General features: G+C 37.3%; 2 protein-coding genes across 2 annotated transcripts; both read right to left on the bottom strand.

The window, feature by feature from the left end:
- Nucleotides 1–17,671: 17,671 nt before the first annotated feature.
- On the bottom strand, nucleotides 17,672–18,735 carry LOC113034428 (secreted Ly-6/uPAR domain-containing protein 2-like). Its single transcript, XM_026188986.1, has 3 exons — nucleotides 18,426–18,735; nucleotides 18,029–18,136; nucleotides 17,672–17,907 (listed from the first exon to the last, which is right to left on the bottom strand). Exons 1-3 carry the CDS (start codon nucleotides 18,472–18,474, stop codon nucleotides 17,753–17,755), a joined length of 312 nt encoding a protein of 103 aa, XP_026044771.1. The 5' UTR covers nucleotides 18,475–18,735; the 3' UTR covers nucleotides 17,672–17,752.
- A 1,547-nt stretch (nucleotides 18,736–20,282) lies between these two features.
- On the bottom strand, nucleotides 20,283–21,619 carry LOC113034427 (prostate stem cell antigen-like). The gene is made up of 3 exons (XM_026188985.1): nucleotides 21,037–21,619; nucleotides 20,640–20,747; nucleotides 20,283–20,518 (listed from the first exon to the last, which is right to left on the bottom strand). The coding sequence occupies exons 1-3, from the start codon at nucleotides 21,083–21,085 to the stop codon at nucleotides 20,364–20,366; spliced, it is 312 nt and encodes a 103-aa protein (XP_026044770.1). The 5' UTR covers nucleotides 21,086–21,619; the 3' UTR covers nucleotides 20,283–20,363.
- Nucleotides 21,620–21,836: the final 217 nt, after the last annotated feature.

Raw genomic sequence — 21,836 nt, 5'->3', positions numbered from 1 at the left:
ATACAAGCCCAAATGCATGTTTGTCCCTCTGCAAACATTACTTTAAAAAATGCCATCATTTCCATCCGAGGTAACAGCTGTTTTGCCACCGCGTGTCAGGCACTCTATAAACTTTCAGAGGTTTTAATCGTGTTTGCATATTTTTGACTGCAAGTAAGTCATAATTATAACTTAAAAACTTGTTTAGAGCTCTGTTAAAAAAAAGAGAATGATACAGATTCATAAGTAAAGCTGTGTAAAAAGATGCCTTCATTTTCTCTCTAAAAACAACAAGGAAATAGCTCCTTTAAAGTCTGGTATTCTAGTAGTCTAGTAATTGTCGAATAGAATACTTATTTAGCTTATAGGATTTAAACTAATAAATAAAATTATAAACAAGGAAACCAGAACACTTCAACTTGTGAACATCAGCCCATCTTAACCTGCCTGTTGATTGACCAGTGCTAAATTCCTTTTAAAATACATAAAGAATTATTAACAAAAAAAAACTCCCAATAAAGAAATAAGAAACACATGCACACACAAACAAACACAAATACACACGTCTAAATATATTTTCTGTTTGGATTTTTATTTGCTTTAGGAAAAGTGAATATTCCAGAAATAAAATATTTGAACAGGACAGACCCTGATTAAATTGGAATGACATATCAAAATGTCAGTGACAATTTTATGTCGCGTTATTGCACCGTTCATAGAGTCAGAAAAAAGTGCAGCATGGAAGCAAAAACATTACATTTAAGCAATACAGTATTTGGATAAGTCACACCCAGAACCCAGCCGATGAAAGTAGCATTGATAGTTTTATTTCATATTAAGCACTTCAAAGTTGTTTATTTCTTCCCTGCTGGTACAAAATGTGCAGTTTGGAAACAACATCATTCCTCAGTCTCAGAAAAGAAATTTGAGGATGGCTGAAGATACCAGCAGCAGGATGGCACTGGGACCAGTTGGAATAGCGCTGTTACACAGCTCCGCTTCACAGCAAGACATAGGCCAAACACATGCTGCACTGTTCAGGCAGCCCTTTGTAACTGCATTAAGAGCTGTAAGACATGAGGGGAAAATTCTCAGGAAGAACTTTAAAAAACATGATGCGACCAGGAGCCAGCAGACCTTCAGCATTTGTGTTTACTTTTAGCTAGAGCTTGTCATATGACAGAGCAACTCACCATCTACTCTGAGACTCCTACAAGCCTCCTACAAAATGATCGTAATTACCACACACCCTGTCATACTCACCACTTTAGAAAATGAAGACCAGAATTTAGATTATACTATAGTGTTACTGAATAAACTATCCTATCAAAAAGATATAAAATGTGTTTAAAAAAAAGAAAAGAAAAAAAGGAAGCAAAGAAAAGAAAACTTGAGGTCATAACTTATTTTCATAACAAATGATAAATGTATCATATTTTTTCTAAATGTGTTTAATTTCAATATAAATCCTCAAATAGAAAAACATCTTATTTTCTTACATTTATAAAGTCATCTTTCATGACAGTTTGATGTTGAATTAGGCAGTTAACTCCTTTTAGTTATAGCAGCAAAGCAAAAGTGTTTCTTAATCAAGTACCTCAAAGATGATGGGAGAACTTCATATGTTTTCATAAAAATAAATAATAACCTGGATTTATGACTTTCAAGGGAACCCAAGATTGCTTTACATTTAAAAACTGATTAATGGAAGTTTTAAAACTTTGCTGAAAAACTAGTTTATGCATTTATTACTTCTAGGCTTGACTACTGTAATTTAAAACTCCATGAAAAGCCTTCAGTTGATCCAAAATGCCGCACCCAGTGTACTGACAGGGACGAGAAAGACAGCACATATTTCTCCTCTATTGGCTTCTCTTCATTTGCTTCCTGTTAAATCCAGAAACAAATTAAAAATCCTTTTCATCACATACAAAGTTCAAAATAATCAGTCCCCATCTTATCTCAATGACCTCACACTGTCATATCACCCTATGATGGCCTCAGCAACAATCAGTTCACACACTCACCTCATTAGTTTGTTTGTATTTTTGTTTTTTGCAGTCAAACATGTATTCAGTAATAACGTTCATTAATTTTTCTAATTCAACTTAAAAGTGATTTTATGAAGACACACAAAGTGTGGTACCTGTGGTTTTTTAAATGTATTCTGTTATATTAATTATGTTTCTCTTCATTTAAGTTATCTGGTTTGGGGAGTTGGCCGTCTGGGCAGAAGGTGTGGGCAAGGGCTGAGGACTTTCGAAACACAATAGGACCAACCAAGTGCTTGTCAGCAATGGTGTTTTAGGTTTAGGTATGTTATTTGGTGCCTAGTTAGTATTGGTGTTTGTTCTGTTTCCCCCAATGTGTGTAAATGGTTTAGCCAAACCAGTATAAAGATTACCCTCCTTTGTCTTTGTGTTTAAGACAGTTAAAAGTCGCTTTTAAGTAAGTTTGTATTTAGTTGATCTCTTTTAATTGGCCAACTAATTATATTTTGAACTTTGTCTTTTTTAAATTTTGGGGGACTGAGTAAAAAAAAAACATTATGAAGTTGGTGTGGGGTGTGCTGCTTGGTCCCTCACACACCCCACACCAACTTCTTACCTGCAGACAGTCACACACAGGATCAGTGCTCCATAAAGCTGCATCATGAACTCAAATTGCTGATCAGTCTTGTGAGAGAAACCACAGTTTCATGAATAACCATGCCCCCTCAGTGACATCACTGCCAGACACCATTTTTGGAAATTAAGGAAAGAACTAAAACTATGCTGTAGTGTTACTGAATAAACTATCATATCAAATGAAAAATAACTTTGCTCTCTACATGTGTTCAAACATCTTTAGGTGTCTGCAGCATGAGGGAAACTTGCCATGTTCAGTGTGACTATAAATTTAAGGTACCCTTGGTGTAAGTGTCAGCTGTTTTTAATTTGAATTCTATGTTTTCTTTATGGCTCATTAAAGCCTTTTTGAACATAGCACCTTTGTTTTTTCACAACAAATTATTAGAACTTTTCTGTTGTGGTCTATTTGTGTACAGGCACAGGAAGTAAGTGTGCATCAGAAAGTTGTCATTGTAAAACAAACTCCCATCATTCTCTATTTTGTGTAGTTCTACCACAGTGTAGTTTTAAGTGAAAAATTATATGAAAGTATTTATAAAGTGGTCTTAGAGCAGCAGATTTATTGTTACTGTAAAATGTTTTAAGGACAAATATAGCAAAGTGAAGTGTATTAATGTTGTATTAGAGCACGCTTACACAAGCTGTAAGTTTTGTTAAACTCTTTCAATATTCACATCCATCAGTATGTGCTTGATAAGTTCTGTAAGTAAAAGTATACTGTAGTTACATTAACATTTGATGGAAAATTTATGTTAGAATACATGTAAAAGCTGTTTATACAAAATACATATCTTTAGCATTTGGTTTCATTTCTGTTGTGTAATATGAACAACAGAAGCACAGGCCTTCTCACAGAGGCATGTGCCATCTTGCCATGCCTGTTCCAGAATTTCCAGCCTGAACCTGGGACAAACTCATAATTGGGTTTCCTAAATCTAACATATTAATCTTTCTCAGGATAAGGAGTTACCTTTTCTTTTTAATCAGGGCATGATTGTTAGGTGCACGAATACAAAAGTATGCTTTAGAAATAATGTCTCAAAAATATAACCTGCTGAATGGTTGCTGAACCATTCAGCAGATATCTATTGTAAGTATTATGACCGACTTGTATAACGGTTTTAATTTCAGGATTTAAGATTGCATTACCATCAAATGATCTAGATTGAACTCAGAGTACTTTGAGACCTTTATCAATATCAAATTCAGGAACAACTTTAAAATAAATGGCAGACTTGTTGACTTTATATTTTAATATTAAACAAAAGGGTGTTTTCACATGTAATTTCCACCTAGTTTTATACATTCTAAGGTATGAGGTGAAAAGTCTCAAAATTGTTGTCTACGTTTGGAATTTGTCAGAAGTTTGATAGAGCTACGAAGAACAACATTTGAAGATAGCACAGCATGCCTGTACACAATTTTGTCACAGTCTGGCAGTAGACCCAAAATGCAGACACGAAGGAACGAGGAAGAAAACTTGAATATAACATAAGGTAAGCAGTTTAATTAGGCTGATAAAAAGGTACAAAAACAAAAAGGCAGATACACACTGGGGAGAAACTAACTTGAACTAAACTGGGAGAAACTAAATGCTAAATACAAAAGACAAAGAACAAAACCTCAAACGTGGTAAAAACCTGAACGTGATAAACTCTGGAGACATGGAGGCATAGAAACATGACGAGAACAACAGACGACCTGACAAACTCTGAATGAGAAAACACAAACTAAATACACACAAGAGGGTAATGAGGAATGGGGAACAGGTGGGAACACAGCTGGGACAAATCAGACCTAACAAGGGGAAGCAAAACTAGACATACTGCACGGGACTTTCATAATAAAACAGGAAACATGACAACACAAAACTTGATAACATAAGACACACAAACATGAAACACATAAAGGGTGAGGTAAACTTCAATACAGGGGTAGAAAACACGTGGGGCATCTAATAAACAAGTGAACTTAGCTAACCTAATGAACTTAAACATAAACATCAACATCAAAATAAACTAGTAGCCAGTATGTAAATAGTAATGACTAACAATAGCTTTAAGCAAAGTGCCAATGCTTTAGGTTGCTTTCATAAAACAGTTTCTCACCAACTTTTTTCCACACCAAAAATGTTTCGAACAGACAACCACATGTTTCTGGCTATTTCTTGCGAGCAGAATACACGGGTACTTACATAATGGTTGTGCAGTTGGAGTGCTCTCGTCTTGACTTTCCCATTTGTATTGCATGTAAAATCGACCTACCTTTCTCTGATAGGACCCAGCAATTAATAATTCATGTTTAAATTGAGATTTTACGTTTTGTGCAAGGAAATTCACAGTGTGGTTAAATAATCATTTCAGAAACACATGTCAACAATAAGTATGGAATGCAAGCGTCACTTTCTGTCTTCTAGAGCACGTAAAAAGTAAATATATTTCTAAAGGTGCTATTGACAAGAAAATCCCACCAGATGTCAGTAACAACCCATCCAATCCACGCACCCAAAGAAACCAAACCCTAGATATCTACCCTAGATATTTTACTGTATTTTCCCCACAAAAATAATGTACACAGTGTTCATCCCAACCAACACAAAGTTGCACATACCGTGGTCTACATATACAAACAACAGGAGAATGTACTGAATACTGTCGCGAAATCAATCAATGTAGAGCAGTGTCACAAACCACGGAGGCCCCAGAAAAGTGCAATCAAACTGTGAGTTTATTAACAGCCCGGAGAAAACATCAACATATGTCTTCTGACCAAAATTCATGTTGTGGACACTTATAAAGCAGTGGGGTACACGCCCCCCCATGGCGTCAATTACAGATTACAATAGGTTCCAGACATTAGTCACAGTTAATGGTACATCTTGTACATCTTTAATGGCTATAAACAGACATAGAACTTCTCTTTTCTATAACACCTTCCATACAAGGTAATAAACTTCAAGCCCTCTGGGTCTCTGGGGCTAATTATTGACTCTGGTCATCTGTTGCCAAGTAGAGTAAAATATAGTGAGACACCAAATGAGTTAAGGCCTCAGGCCTGACACATTCCTAGATTATATGTGTTATATGTATTGTAAGCATGCATGCAATCATCCTTCTATGTTCTAGTTTCCCTCAGCATGTATCACCTGGACAGTCACGCCAGTGAAGCTTAAAACCCTTAATGAACCGAACATCAACTCGAAATAAGCACAAATATGCAATGTGTATGAAATGTTTCTAACCATACCTGTAATAAAAGTTCACATAATGGAAGGATCCTCAAATGAACATCTTCAATAAACAACTTTAATGCAATATCAGTACTGTGAGAAATATTATTAGATGAAATAATGCTGTAAAGAATGTTATTAATGCAGTTATAATGATGCCGATTATATGGCAGCAATAAAAGAATTTCTGTATCTCCACAATACAGTTACAGTCAAAACAAAACAAAAAGCAACTATGCTGCATCATATCTTCTCTTTCAGTCTGGCAACAGCACCTCATCCACATCACAAGATCAGCATGATCAGCAGGGCAAATATTGCCTAGCATGGCGAATCAGGCCATGACAGCATCAACTGCAGTATCTCCACATGCATCGTCCATAGCTTGGGGAACGGGTATATGTGTGTGTGGATTCCGGTCATAGACTTTCCATCTTCAGGCAGAAAAAGATTCCTTATAATGGAATTGAGGGATGGAGAATATGGAGGGAGATAAACAACTAAAAAGCGTGATTGGACAGTGAACCAGTAACGGACTCTGAAACACACATGATAAGCAATACAGACTTGGAGTGGTCACTATTGTGAAGCATAATCAGACTATGATTACTGTATAGTACTGTAATTTACACAGTGTTGAGAGTATGCATCAATTGTAGGATTGCATGGGACTTACTTGCACAGTTGTATTGCAATTCTTTGACTCTTTTTGAATTGCATTCAAATGGCACCCTGTAGAGCTGCTTCATCTTCAGATTATTTCTATGCAAGACATGGTCCGGTGTTCTAAGCTGACCCTATCAATATTTTGAAATATGTTGTTGTCTTCTATTACTTTTCTTTGTATTTGCTGTACTGTTATGGCATTATTTTCTAGAACCATGTTTATGATTTCAGTCTCCTGTTCAGGAGACAGAAGACGTTCTCGACCACCTTGTGCTGGTAAGCTTTCAACTCTGCAATAAAAATATAAGTATACTGTAAAATACTGTAAATAGGCCTACTGTGTAGGAATACAATATAGGAATACATTTCCCAAATATGTGAAACATACTTTATAGTATTTTCACAGTCTATAGAACAGTACACAGGCAATACTGTGCTACACTAATGTACAGTGAGATTTCTTACCTATTCTCATTTTGGAAAGTCCAGAAAGTCAGGAGGATGGACGCTACATTGTACCTGCTCACATTTGGCTGTACTCTTTGTGATCTACTTAATACATTTTTGCAGCCTTAGTATAATTAAAAGTTAGCGAGGCTTTAAATTAATGGGCTCCACACTGCTTCCCCTGGTGGATACACATGACATTATCAGTGCTGTAAATAAACTTTGCCACTCATGGTTGCATAGGCCACATCACAGACAACGTTACAGTCAAGGGCTGAAGACCCCAGCTAAATGACAAGCAGCCAGTCTGAGCTCAACCTGTTCAAGTGTGCTGCATTTCTACCCAGGTTTTTTGAATCCACTAATTTCCTGGATGAAGCATACAGTGCTGTGAACAAGTATTTCCTCCCTTACTATTTTTTATTTTGTGTTTGCATGCATCACTCTGACATGTCTTAGAGATAAAACACCTACAACTAAAAACTGTTATCCAACTCTTGCATTTAGGACAAATTTATGAGGGGATTTCCCTAATGTTGAGTTCCTGTTGAAGTATACAAAGAAGTACTTTAAGTTTGTTTCCTTCTATTTTGTTTAAAATGCATCACACAGCAGCCTACCTGTGCTCTGAGCCCCCACTGATTGTGGTAAAATTAAATAAACCAAAAGATTCTGCCATATTCCCAAACACAGTTCAGAGTATTCAAAATATATGCAAATATATGTTCTGTTTGCATGTTTATTTACTTTGGAAAACATTACATTCACGCAATACAGTATTTGGATAGGTCAAACCCTGAACTTCCCTGAATGATACATGAAAATATCAGTGACAGTCTTATTTCATATCAGGCACTTCAAAGTTGTTTATTTCTGCTCTACTGATACAAAATAGAATCTGAAGTGCAGCAGGGAAACAACATCATTCCACAGCCTCAGAAAAGAAATTTGAGGATGGCTGAAGATACCAGCCCCAGGATGGCACTGGGACCAGTTGAAATAGTGCTGTTACACAGATCCCCTTCACTGCAAGATATAGAGTCAACACATGTTGCACTGTTTTGGCAGTGAAGCTACGTTAAAATGTGTAAGACATGAGGAGAAAACGCTCAGAAAACGTCGCAAAACATGATGTGACTAAGAGCCAGCAGACATTCAGCATTTATGTTATTTTATAACATAGTTATTTTTACAATAAAATAGAATTTTATTGTATTAAAAAATATGTTTAATATCAGTATAAGTTCTCATATACAAAAAAGAAAACTGCTTAGACTTGAACTCTGATCTGAGTCTCATTAACTCATTAATTTATGTAAGGGAACTACTCTTTTGTGTTGCTGCTGATAGACTCACAGTAGTTTATGTTAGCTAACTACCCATACGGAAAAGAAATAGTAAAAACTTATATGTGATTACTCATGAAAGTGGCCACTTTCGTATTACTTTCATACATTGTTTTAGTAAGTATCCAAAACATACAAGTTTCATTATATAATTTTTCAAGGGATCTTATATCTGTTTTCACTCTTATATGCTTTTCATACAAGTTTCACACAAGACAGATACAAACTTTATAAGATTTATATATATCTTTTCCATATGGGTAGTGACAGAAGAGATAGCTCAGTGGAGAAAAGTGGGCTGGGGACTTAAAGGCAGTATAAGAGGGGCACATTTGTATAGCTCCTGGCTGCAACAATAAGTTTTGAATGAGTCACTGACTGTCTGATTACCAGAGTTCTTGAGGGAGAACAAATATTTTATTCCTTCCTAGTTAAATTTACCCTTTTTAATTTTTCATATTTATTTCCTATCTTATTCATAGCCTTTTCCTTTTTTGTTTTCTTTAGGTCACGAGCAGTTGTCCAAGCATTTCACTACATATCGTACTGTGTATGACTGTGTACGTGACAAATAAAATTTGAATTTGAATTTGAATTTGAATTTGAATTTAAGTGTGACTTATAGTCTGAAAAATACGATACTGAAAAAGTTCTTGTGCTTAAGGTGCTTCACTGAGCTGAAATTTAAACTTAAAATATCTCAAGATATATAACATAATAATAATGCCTTAATTGGAGGATCAAAACGCTTGCCCAGCCGTTGTTTTAGGGCTCCTCCTTGGTGGAACTGCTGTGTTGTCTCGTTTCATTTTGCCTTGTCCGGTCTTGGCGACTCTTTTGTCTATTATCTGGTTTTATCTTTTTTCCTCAGTGTTTTGCCTGGTTTTACTCAGCTCATTCTGCCCTGTTGCTTGCACTCACACCTCCGTGGTCGGACTAGAGCGATCCTCTGCCCGAGTGTCGTGCTGGTGCTGGGAACCCTGAATCGCTTGAGTTGCTGGTTCCACTTTGTGGGGAGCTGTACTGCAATCGAAGTTAGTCCTCCAGTCTTACAGTGGAGCACTGTAACAAAAAATAATTTCCCCCAGGGATCAATAAAGTATTCTGATTCTGATTCTGATTCGCTGTGTGTGAGTGTGTAATCTGTTTTATCGAAGAATTGAAGCTTCTTTTATATTTTACTGTTACTTTCCCGTAAGCATGCTGCATTACTAAACCATGATTTTGTTTGCAAGAGTGTCATGACAATGACATAAGCGAGTGCAATGTTCGTGGTCACAGACGTGTGCAGATAAACAATGGATAATATATCAAGTGCAGGAGAGAGTATGACTGTGCAGAGTTTAAAGCATGGAAGTACTGACCTTACTTTGAGTTTGATTTTGTAAAAAGTGACAAAAACATTAGCGTCCTCTGTACACTGCGTGGGAAGAAAACTTCTTTTTACAGGGAAAAAAAACCCTAAACTTTTGTGCAAGCACCGAGTACGCTGCCACGGGAATGTGAAATTCACAGAGAAACCCCCTTATCCCGGACACTGACATGGCCGCTGCAGCACACCTGCACCAGGGCAAACCTCCACCTGCCCCACTCCTGCTAAACAGGTGAAAATAGATTTAAGAACAACAGGACTTATTGCCGCTGAGTCTTTGATTTTATTTATTTTCTGCTGTGTTTTACTTGCATCTATTTGAAATAGTATAAACACACCTTCTACACCGATACATTCCACAAAGGTCTCTCAGATCAACTGACCAGTCACTCCTTGCTGTCCCCATGTCGAGACTGAAACAGTGGGGGGGGGGGGACAGCTTTCGCTGTTGTGGCCCCCAAATATGGAATAAACTGCCCCTCAATAGTAGGCTGACCACAACACTTGGAATGTTTAAATCACTTTTTAAAACACACTTTTTGTCAAAGGCTTTTTAGGTGTAGTACCAGAGTCAGCTTGTAGTCAGTTTTAGTCAGCTGTTGGTCACTCTTAATCTTTTTATTTTGTTAATTTTATTCATTGTATATTTTATTGCCTATTTTACTCATGTCTTAATATTTAATATATATACTGATTTATTTTTATCTTCTTTTTCACTTATTTATTTATTTGATTATTATTTATATTTATTATTTGTCTGTTTAATGTATGGTTTTTAACTGTTATCTCTGTTTTATTATTGGAAAGTACTTTGGTCAACTTTATTGTTTTTAAAGTGCTATATAAATAAAGTTGCATTGGATTGGAATTTTTGCTTGATGCAATTTGCATAAAGTTAAAAGATTAAAACTAATAAAACAAAGATTGAAAAAAGACTTTTTCCATTTGATTACATTTTATATGATGGATTATGCATAAAAAATATAATTGGGCTAAAGGTCTATAGCTTTATTACCTATTCAGGTTGTGTATCATGTTTTTAAAAAGTAACTAAGTAACTAATTACTTTTAAAAATAAGTAAATGGTAAATGACCTGTATTTATATAGCGCTTTACTAGTCCCCAAGGACCCCAAAGCGCTTTACATATCCAGTCATCCACCCATTCACACACTGGTGATGGCAAGCTACATTGTAGCCACAGCCACCCTGGGGCGCACTGACAGAGGTGAGGCTGCCGGACACTGGCGCCACCGGGCCCTCTGACCACCACCAGTAGGCAACGGGTGAAGTGTCTTGCCCAACGACCGAGACTGTCCAAGCCGGGGCTCGAACCGGCAACCTTCCGATTACAAGGCAAACTCCCAACTCTTGAGCCACGATCGCCCCAAGTAATCAGTAAAGTAACGAGATTACTTTTTTGGAGAAGTAATCAGTAATTAATTACTAATTACTTTTTTCAAGTAACTTGACCAACACTGGTCCTGTGCTTTTCTTTTTTTTAGTGAATGGAGGATCCGCCAGTGTCCCTGGGACCGTAGGTGGTGAGTCGTTTCCACACACTTCTTTTATTTGTGTAGCGCTGGGTGTCTAGGCTGTGGTGATTTTCCCGTGTGATTTTCGTTTGGTCCACGGCTGCTGTCAAGTCCCAGTTCCATGATTTTTTTGTTGTATTTCAGAACACTGTCAAACACTACATTCAGTGTTTGCTATTGTTTTTTATTCCTTGTTTATCCTCCTGACTATAAATACAATTGTATTAATATTGAGCCAACAGTGTGCATCCTTGCTTTTTTGTTCTTACTTTTTTTGACAATATTTGCTGTTTGTGTGACACCAGAGGCGGAGCCAGACATTTGAAACACCCGGGGCTTAGCCCTAAAGGATAGTATGCATGTGGGATTTTTTTTCCCTTGGGGGGGGGGGGGGGGGGGAAATGACTGAAAGATTAATTGGCTCTGTTTTGAGTTTTGTTCAAAAAAGAATGACTTCATATAGGGAAAAATATATATCACATGTGCAGAACACCTTAAACTAGTTTTTTAATTAAGCAGCGAGGCAGAACAAAATCAGGGCTGTATCAAGACACGAGGACTAAACCCCAATTCAACCAGACCAAGAACTGATCCAGAATTAAAACAGGACTACAACAGTTCAAAATCAGCACTACTTGGGACTTAACCAAGACAGAACCAGAATCAGAACTAGATGATAGTAGCACTAAAAATCATCATAGACCTGCACTACATTTATTTTTTAATTCTACCAAAGTACAATATTTAGATTGAGAAAGGTTTATATAATTATTTAGCCTTGTTGTGCAAACAAGCCTGCATAACTTAATAAATATAGAATTTGAAAAATAACAAACCTAAAAAGAAACACTAGGTATGAGATACATGAGTACCTATGATACGGTGATACTTTTGGTAAACAACCATTTGACTAACATGTGAGTCTCACCTGCTCTTGTTCATCTCTGTTCTGTCCTCATTCTCCATCTCCCTCTCTCTCCCTCTCTGTTCCTCTCTCCCTCTTTGTGCTGACAATCATCAAATATACAGATATTTACAAACTCTTCAGATAAAAACACTTTTTAATTGTAACATCAAATCAGACTAAATGTTTATTTTTTTAGATTGATAAATATAAAAAACATATTTGTTAACTTTAAGAGTAAAGAGAGAAATCGTCTGTATTTCTTAATTGCAAATGGAACCAAATTGTATTCAAAATTGAGCCACACTTATGGAGCTCCACAGTTCTTTTCCTGGTGTTTTGGTTGACATCTCTTGATGTCCCCATGTCACAGAAACAGGCTCTGTGTTTTGCCTTATATGCATCCACAGCTGTGCCACCAATTTACTCACATGGACTCTACTAACCTATCAGAAGCTTCTTCAGCTCAGAATGGAATCGTCTGCAGTTTTCTTATTAATTAACAATAAACTTAGTGTACATGTACTCCTAAATTTGATGAAAGTGATAAAAAACAGAAAGCTCTGTCTCTCTTTATTGTGACATTTAACTAATTCAAAAGATATTTCAATATTTATCTAAAACAAAAGTTTACTCTAAATTGATGTTGTACAGTAAAAATGTTTTATGTTTTCTCCCTAAAGTGTAAATATCTGGTTACAAATGTGAATATCCTGCTGTGTACTGAAACCCCTCTTGTTTTGCATAGAAATATACTGAACAACATACAAAGCATAATATATAAAATAACATTTACCTGAGTTTTTCTTTGAAAGAACCCTCTAATGTCCATTCTTATATTTCAGTACATAACTGAAACCGATTTAGTCGGGGAGGGTAAGAACTGAAAATATGAAATAAACACACGTAAGCTAAGACTCTAAAAAAAAAGCATTTGTTCGGCTTTTCATTTCGCCATTTGTTGATTCACTTGAAGAGCAAGTAACGTAATATGGGTCAAGTGATCAGTTTGATATCAATCTTTCGTGATGCACCGTCATATTTACATTATTTGTACAGTACGAATGATTTGCTTTGGTACCTGGTCAAACTTAAGCTCTCCTTAGTATGGCTGGCTCCGTCTCTCCAACAGCGCACTGACGGGCAGCAGCTGCCCCGCCCCCTCGCTCAGTCGCTTAGTGCCTGAGCTTGGATCATACCAATATCAGGGGGGGATTCACGCACAGTCGTAAACTCCCACAGTGTGCACTATGTGCTTCGAATATTGTGTGTACTTTTTGTTTTATACAGTTGTCAGCCAGGCATCTAACTATGAAAAAATTGCACTCCAAAATACCCCGGGCTTCTGACAAAACAACCCGGGCTTAAGCCCAGTAAGCCACCCCCACGCTCCGCCCCTGTGTGACACACAACTAAAAATATAAAAAGCATACAGTACTGTACTTGTTTGAGACATAACATTTTAACAACAAAAGTATAGATACCCCCCCCCCCCCCCAAAATGGTTTGTTCCAGCTCGCCTCTCCCCTGCTCTGGCTCTAGCGCCCTTTCTGCCAGAGCAATGGTGGCTGAGACGCAGTGGAGTGGAGGTGTTAGTGCCTGGCTTAAAACAGGACATGTGAGCTGCATTTAACCTTCAGTTAATCTTTATATAGTTAGGTAGGAGTCAGACCATGTTTCTTTTTAGCTGAGAAATATTACACCCAGGTAACCTGCAGGGTTGAAAACATGTTTTCCGATGATGTTTGCTACTCTACAATCCGTCCTGCTCTGTAGTAAAACCAGCAACATTTGACTGTCCCGTTGCTCCCATTGAAATGTATACAGCCTATTTAAAACCTAAAACTTAAAATTGTCCGCAGCCTGCTGTTGTTACCACTGTCCTGTTTGAAATGGATACTAACTAGCTAACTGACTGAATGCCCATTAACCTTATAACTCCCAGTGTGTGTGTGTGTGTGTGTGTGTGTGTGTGTGTGTGTGTGTGTGTGTGTACAGAGAGACAGCCAGGTTCATAATGGATATAAGGAAGTTTTTTCAAAAAAAGGAGCCACATTCAGGTAAAAGTGTAAGATCAAATGATCCATCAATCGAGAATAATGTTGGATCAGTGTTTCAATATTTATATGTTTTATTAGATGTTCATGTGGTTTGGTTATTTGCCTTTTGGTTGAAAGTACACTGAGAGAGGACTTTTTGTTAGTGATCTTAATAGTATTTTTTATATTAATGTAATTTTTCATCTAATTGAATACAATCTATTTGTGTATGATTATCAGTCCAAAGAGGGAGAGAGGAAAGAGGGGAACGTGAGGAGAAAGTACAAGGTCAGGAAGAACCAGGTAAGAAAACAGACAGGGAACAGTGACAGGCACAACAGAAACTGTTAAAGTGACAAAGAGAAAAAACCTGATTTTACACACACAATCTGGAAGTTGTGTTCTCCCTATATTAAACCTGCTATACAGAATCTGCAAAACAAACTGGGTTGAAACATTTTTGACCCTCTTTAACAACATTCCAACATAACATTACAATTGATCGGGGAGATTAAAATTAATGATATATTTTTATGTGGTTCAGCCACAACTCTACTAAAACCTCAGCCAGTAATAGGTCGGCCAACTTTTGGACCGTCCAGTTGTCTGTATGACTGCCGCAGTACGTACATCACATTTGCACACTATCAGAAAGTGCCAAACAGCCCTGGTGGAGTGAGGAGCTGTAAAGAGAAGCTGAGTGCTCTGTTTCTAAAAATGCTTTAAGCTTGTTTCAAAGATTCTGTACAGCAGCTTTAAATGTTTTCCAAAAGCACACATACACTTCTCAGTGTTTCTCAAACTTTTTACAGTGTGTACCACCTGATAAAAATGTCAAGCTCTCCCAAGTACCACTATGAAAGCATGAAAGTCATAAATCTTACAACACAAAATTAGTATTATTAAAATAGTCACATTAGTATCTGCAGCAAAGATTTTTTCATACATTGCATAAATTCTACCACAGGCAAAGTTTCCTCCATTTTTATAGTTTTTTTTTAAATATTTTGTAATAATTTATTTGTACCCAGGCACAGAGAGACTTGATGAATTTAAGAATCTTATGATTTAATAAAGACATTTGCAGACTTTCACAGAGAGGGTACAATTATGATGACTGATAAAGGAGACAAAGACAACAGACGATGAGGACAGGGAGGAACAGGGGTTTAAATGCACCAAGGAGACAGTCAGAGAGAACTCGGGACAACATTTAAGGATGCAGGGACTGACAGAGACAGGTTTATCTTGCCTGGCTGGGCAGCTCTCTGGGTGCTCAGCACCCCCTAAGCTCTGATCCTAGAATTGCCCCTGCTTAGAGATAAAACACCTAAAAACTGTGATCCAACTCTTGCATTTAGGACAAATTTATGAGGGGATTTCCCTAATGTTGAGTTCCTGTTGAAGTATACAAAGAAGTACTTTAAGTTTGTTTCCTTTTATTTTGTTTAAAATGCATTACACAGCAGCCTACCTGTGCTCTGAGCCCCCATTGACTGTAGTAAAATTAAATAAACTAAATGATTCTGCCATATACCCAAACACAGTTCTAAGTATTATAAAAAATATGCTGACATTCAAGATTTATGTTATTTTATAACATTAAGTTATTTTCACAATAAAAATATCATTTTTCAATGTATTTTTTCTAAATATGTTTAATATCAGTATAAGTTCTCAATGATTAGAGTTGAATATGAAGGCTCTGATCTGAGACTCATTAACTTATGTAAGGGAACTACTCTTTTGTGTTGCTGCTGATAGACTCACAGTAGTTTATGTTAGCTAACTACCCATACGGAAAAGAAATAGTAAAAACTTATATGTGATTACTCATGAAAGTGGCCACTTTCATGAGTAAATCATATAAGGCTTACATGATTTACTCATGAAAGTGGCCACTTTCGCATTACTTTCATACATTGTTTTAGTAAGTATCCAAAACATACAAGTTTCATTATATAATTTTTCAAGGGATCTTATATCTGTTTTCACTCTTATAAGAGATAGCTCAGTGGAGAGAAAAAAAAAAGGGGGGGGGGGGGGGTGTTGGGGCTTAAAAGCAGTCTAAGGGGGGCACATTTGTATAGCTCCTGGCTGCAACAATAAGTTTTATATTAAAAAAACTAAATAAAAAGAGAGCTTGAATGAGTCACTGACTGTCTGATTACACCCTAAAATTAGAAGAATTATATGGCAAGTTGTAATTGTCAAATACAGTGATGATTCAGCTTATAAGTTTCAAATGATTGAAAATAAAATTGTAAACAAGGAAACCAAGAATCTTCAGTTTGTAACAGCTCTATTTAATGTGTACTATTTAAAAATATATCAGCGATAACATAAATACAGCAAAAAATCTGAACCTTCAATGTTTAGGAAGTCAGGACTTCCTTGTGTTAAGTTCCTCTTAAAGTATAAAAAAGAAGTACTCTGTAAATTAGCATAAAGTTTTTACATTTGTTTTTTTTAAACCAGCTGGTAACATTACAGAGCAAACTACCTCTGCTCGGAGCCCTCATTGGCTGTAGTAAAATTAAATGAACAAAAATATTTTGGTATAATCCCAAACACAGTTCAGAGTATTCAAAAAATATGCAAATATATTTTCTGTATTTTTATTTGCTTTAGGAAAACATTACATTCACCAATACAGTATTTTGATAGGTCAAACCCACAACTTCCCAAGTCTAAAGTCATAAAATTAATGACTCGAGTCTGACTCGAGTCCAAGTCATGTGACTCGAGTCCACACCTCTGAAAACATTACATTCACCAATACAGTATTTTGATAGGTCAAACCCACAACTTCCCTGAATGACAGATAAAAATAGCAATGGCAGTTTTATTTCAGGCACTTCAAAGTTTTCTTCCCTACTTGTCACGATCTGAGGAGACAGACTGTGCGGTGGTGTGTGTGGTGGACCCAGGTGCGAACACAAGAGAGTAGACCGGAGTAAACTTAAGCTGAAAGCGAGCCTTTATTATGGCTGATGACAGGTCTCACACAAAGCAGAAACACCGTGACTAAACTCAACTTAACTAAACTGGGAAACAGATACTGATAAACTAAGAAGACTCAAAGGACCATGATGATGAGTGTAAAGCCTGGCCGTGAGGACATGGAGGGTGGGAACACAGACGACGTGACACAGACTGCATGAAACACAGAGACTAAATACACATGAGGGATGATCAGGGGAAGTGGCCACACATGGGAGCACATCTGACACACATGAACCTAAAGACAGGACAGGAGAAGTGAAACTAAATACACTGACATTGAATACAGAGTTTCAAAGTAAAACAGGAAACATGGAGATTAGACATGACATGAACTAAACATAACCCCGCAGACATGACGCATGACAGGTAGACGCATGAACCAGGGAGACTGAGTACAGGGAGATGACATAAACAACTAAGAAACAAAGGGCTAAACAGCACCCTAGAAATTAACTAGACGAACTAAGCTAAAGCATAAATGAAAACAAAAGATACATAAAACTCCTCAACACTGGATCACACGACCCAGGACCATGACACTACTGATACAAAATAGAGTCAGAAAACAGTGCAGCAAGGAAACAACATCATTCCACAGCCTCAGAAAAAAAAATTGAGGATGGCTGAAGATACCAGCAGGAGGATGGCACTGGGACCAATTGGAATAGCGCTGTTACACAGGTTCCCTTCACAGCAAGACACAGGCCCAACACATAATGCACTGGTTTGGCAGCCCTTTGTAACTACATTAAGATCTGTAAGACATGAGGGGAAAATTCTCAGACAGAAACTTTACAAAGCATGATGTGACCAAGAGCCAGCAGACATTCAGCATTTAGTTTTAGATAGAGCTTGTGATATGTGATAACATCTCACCTACTACTTTGAGAGAGAAACAACGGTCGAAGGCGAAAGCACAAGCTTTGGTGTCTATGCAGGACTTAGGATCGGCAGCTGTGCATGTGTAGCATCTTAATCCACATACTATAGAAATAAAAACACAATTTCACACACATTAGAAATTATTGAGAGTTTTTTATGCCCTTTGAGAGAGTTGCCAGAAATTGGGTCATATATAAGAAGTGAAATCTTAAGAAGTCTTCTCAGTCTGTAAAATATTCCTCTACTGACCACAAAATAAGTAAATATGTTTGTATTTTTAAGCCTGTTTTCTATGCCCCAATATTTACCAAGAAATGACTCCTTTAAAGTCTGCTGTATTCTACATATCTTTAAAACCACAAACAGTTGGTTTTAAAGATATTTTTCTTACCTGCAGACAGAGTCACACTCAGGATCAGAGCTCCATAAAGCTGCATCATGAACTCAAATTGCTGATCAGTCTCGTGAGAGAAAAAGCTGCTGCTAATCTTTTCTTTCTCAGCTCAACTTTCATGTTTGCTTTCAGAACCTGAGCTTTTGTATCTCTTCAAAGAGCCTCCTACCAAGTGATCCATATAACCACGCCCCCTCACTGTCAGTCACTGTGAGTCATAGCCAAAGGACAGGAAAGCTTCCTCGTATAATTTAATAACAATAAATAAAAACTTCTATTTAGATAGCCCTTTTGAGATAACCCAATATTGTTTTACATTTAAAAAGCTTTAAAACAGGACAGTAGCATAAGTGTGAAGTTTATGCATTCCCCACAAGAACAGATTCTCGATTCCTATACTTCCGAGTGCTGAGCCTTTCTTTCTTAGCTCAACTTCCTAATTTCTTTTCAGACCTGAGCATTTGCATCTCTTCAAAAAGCCTCCTAGCAAGTGCCCAAATAACCACACCCTGTTAAATGTCAGCACTGTCAGACTATCAATTTATGGAAGGGAAGACAAGAACTAAGATTATGCAAAAACAAAATAAAAAGAAAGCTTGAATGAGTCACTGACTGTCTGATTACACCCTAAAATTAGAAGAATTATATGGCAAGTTGTAATTGTCAAATACAGTGATGATTCAGCTTATAAGTTTCAAATGATTGAAAATAAAATTGTAAACAAGGAAACCAAGAATCTTCAGTTTGTAACAGCTCTATTTAATGTGTACTATTTAAAAATATATCAGCGATAACATAAATACAGCAAAAAATCTGAACCTTCAATGTTTAGGAAGTCAGGACTTCCTTGTGTTAAGTTCCTCTTAAAGTATAAAAAAGAAGTACTCTGTAAATTAGCATAAAGTTTTTACATTTGTTTTTTTTAAACCAGCTGGTAACATTACAGAGCAAACTACCTCTGCTCGGAGCCCTCATTGGCTGTAGTAAAATTAAATGAACAAAAATATTTTGGTATAATCCCAAACACAGTTCAGAGTATTCAAAAAATATGCAAATATATTTTCTGTATTTTTATTTGCTTTAGGAAAACAAACATTACATTCACCAATACAGTATTTTGATAGGTCAAACCCACAACTTCCCTGAATGACAGATAAAAATAGCAATGGCAGTTTTATTTCAGGCACTTCAAAGTTTTCTTCCCTACTTGTCACGATCTGAGGAGACAGACTGTGCGGTGGTGTGTGTGGTGGACCCAGGTGCGAACACAAGAGAGTAGACCGGAGTAAACTTAAGCTGAAAGCGAGCCTTTATTATGGCTGATGACAGGTCTCACACAAAGCAGAAACACCGTGACTAAACTCAACTTAACTAAACTGGGAAACAGATACTGATAAACTAAGAAGACTCAAAGGACCATGATGATGAGTGTAAAGCCTGGCCGTGAGGACATGGAGGGTGGGAACACAGACGACGTGACACAGACTGCATGAAACACAGAGACTAAATACACATGAGGGATGATCAGGGGAAGTGGCCACACATGGGAGCACATCTGACACACATGAACCTAAAGACAGGACAGGAGAAGTGAAACTAAATACACTGACATTGAATACAGAGTTTCAAAGTAAAACAGGAAACATGGAGATTAGACATGACATGAACTAAACATAACCCCGCAGACATGACGCATGACAGGTAGACGCACGAACCAGGGAGACTGAGTACAGGGAGATGACATAAACAACTAAGAAACAAAGGGCTAAACAGCACCCTAGAAATTAACTAGACGAACTAAGCTAAAGCATAAATGAAAACAAAAGATACATAAAACTCCTCAACACTGGATCACACGACCCAGGACCATGACACTACTGATACAAAATAGAGTCAGAAAACAGTGCAGCAAGGAAACAACATCATTCCACAGCCTCAGAAAAAAAAATTGAGGATGGCTGAAGATACCAGCAGGAGGATGGCACTGGGACCAATTGGAATAGCGCTGTTACACAGGTTCCCTTCACAGCAAGACACAGGCCCAACACATAATGCACTGGTTTGGCAGCCCTTTGTAACTACATTAAGACCTGTAAGACATGAGGGGAAAATTCTCAGACAGAAACTTTACAAAGCATGATGTGACCAAGAGCCAGCAGACATTCAGCATTTAGTTTTAGATAGAGCTTGTGATATGTGATAACATCTCACCTACTACTTTGAGAGAGAAACAACGGTCGAAGGCGAGAGCACAAGCTTTGGTGTCTATGCAGGATTTAGGATCGGCAGCTGTGCATGTGTAGCATCTTAATCCACATACTATAGAAATAAAAACACAATTTCAAACACATTAGAAATTATTGAGAGTTTTTTATGCCCTTTGAGAGAGTTGCCAGAAATTGGGTCATATATAAGAAGTGAAATCTTAAGAAGTCTTCTCAGTCTGTAAAATATTCCTCTACTGACCACAAAATAAGTAAATATGTTTGTATTTTTAAGCCTGTTTTCTATGCCCCAATATTTACCAAGAAATGACTCCTTTAAAGTCTGCTGTATTCTACATATCTTTAAAACCACAAACAGTTGGTTTTAAAGATATTTTTCTTACCTGCAGACAGAGTCACACTCAGGATCAGAGCTCCATAAAGCTGCATCATGAACTCAAATTGCTGATCAGTCTCGTGAGAGAAAAAGCTGCTGCTAATCTTTTCTTTCTCAGCTCAACTTTCTCGTTTGCTTTCAGAACCTGAGCTTTTGTATCTCTTCAAAGAGCCTCCTACCAAGTGATCCATATAACCACGCCCCCTCACTGTCAGTCACTGTGAGTCATAGCCAAAGGACAGGAAAGCTTCCTCGTATAATTTAATAACAATAAATAAAAACTTCTATTTAGATAGCCCTTTTGAGATAACCCAATATTGTTTTACATTTAAAAAGCTTTAAAACAGGACAGTAGCATAAGTGTGAAGTTTATGCATTCTCCACAAGAACAGATTCTCGATTCCTATACTTCCGAGTGCTGAGCCTTTCTTTCTTAGCTCAACTTCCTAATTTCTTTTCAGACCTGAGCATTTGCATCTCTTCAAAAAGCCTCCTAGCAAGTGCCCAAATAACCACACCCTGTTAAATGTCAGCACTGTCAGACTATCAATTTATGGAAGGGAAGACAAGAACTAAGATTATGCATCAGATTCTTGCCAAATACTTTAAATCATCCATCCATCCATCTTCATCCGCTTTATCCGAGGCCGGGTCGCGGGGGCAGCAGCCTAAGCAGAGAAGCCCAGACCTCCCTCTCCCCAGCCACCTCCTCCAGCTTATCCGGGGGAACACTAAGGCGTTCCCAGGCCAGCCGAGAGATATAATCTCTCCAGCGTGTCCTGGGTCTGCCCCGGGGCCTCCTCCCGG

This window comes from Astatotilapia calliptera, chromosome 12, assembly GCF_900246225.1.
Source record: "Astatotilapia calliptera chromosome 12, fAstCal1.2, whole genome shotgun sequence".
In the NCBI taxonomy this organism is placed as follows: Eukaryota; Metazoa; Chordata; class Actinopteri; order Cichliformes; family Cichlidae; genus Astatotilapia; species Astatotilapia calliptera.
Note: the sequence above shows the minus strand (reverse complement) of the source record. Positions and strands in the feature narration are given on the sequence as shown.

Excerpts from the sequence above, each read along its gene's own strand:
- LOC113034428 (XM_026188986.1), bottom strand. The coding sequence starts at position 18,474 with ATGATGCAGCTTTATGGAGCTCTGATCCTGAGTGTGACTCTGTCTGCA. Across the intron at positions 18,137-18,425 it reads GAGTGTGACTCTGTCTGCAG|TATGTGGATTAAGATGCTAC; the intron begins GTAAGAAAAATA and ends TTATTTCTATAG. Across the intron at positions 17,908-18,028 it reads TTTCTCTCTCAAAGTAGTAG|ATCTTAATGTAGTTACAAAG; the intron begins GTGAGATGTTAT and ends CATGTCTTACAG.
- LOC113034427 (XM_026188985.1), bottom strand. The coding sequence starts at position 21,085 with ATGATGCAGCTTTATGGAGCTCTGATCCTGAGTGTGACTCTGTCTGCA. Across the intron at positions 20,748-21,036 it reads GAGTGTGACTCTGTCTGCAG|TATGTGGATTAAGATGCTAC; the intron begins GTAAGAAAAATA and ends TTATTTCTATAG. Across the intron at positions 20,519-20,639 it reads TTTCTCTCTCAAAGTAGTAG|GTCTTAATGTAGTTACAAAG; the intron begins GTGAGATGTTAT and ends CATGTCTTACAG.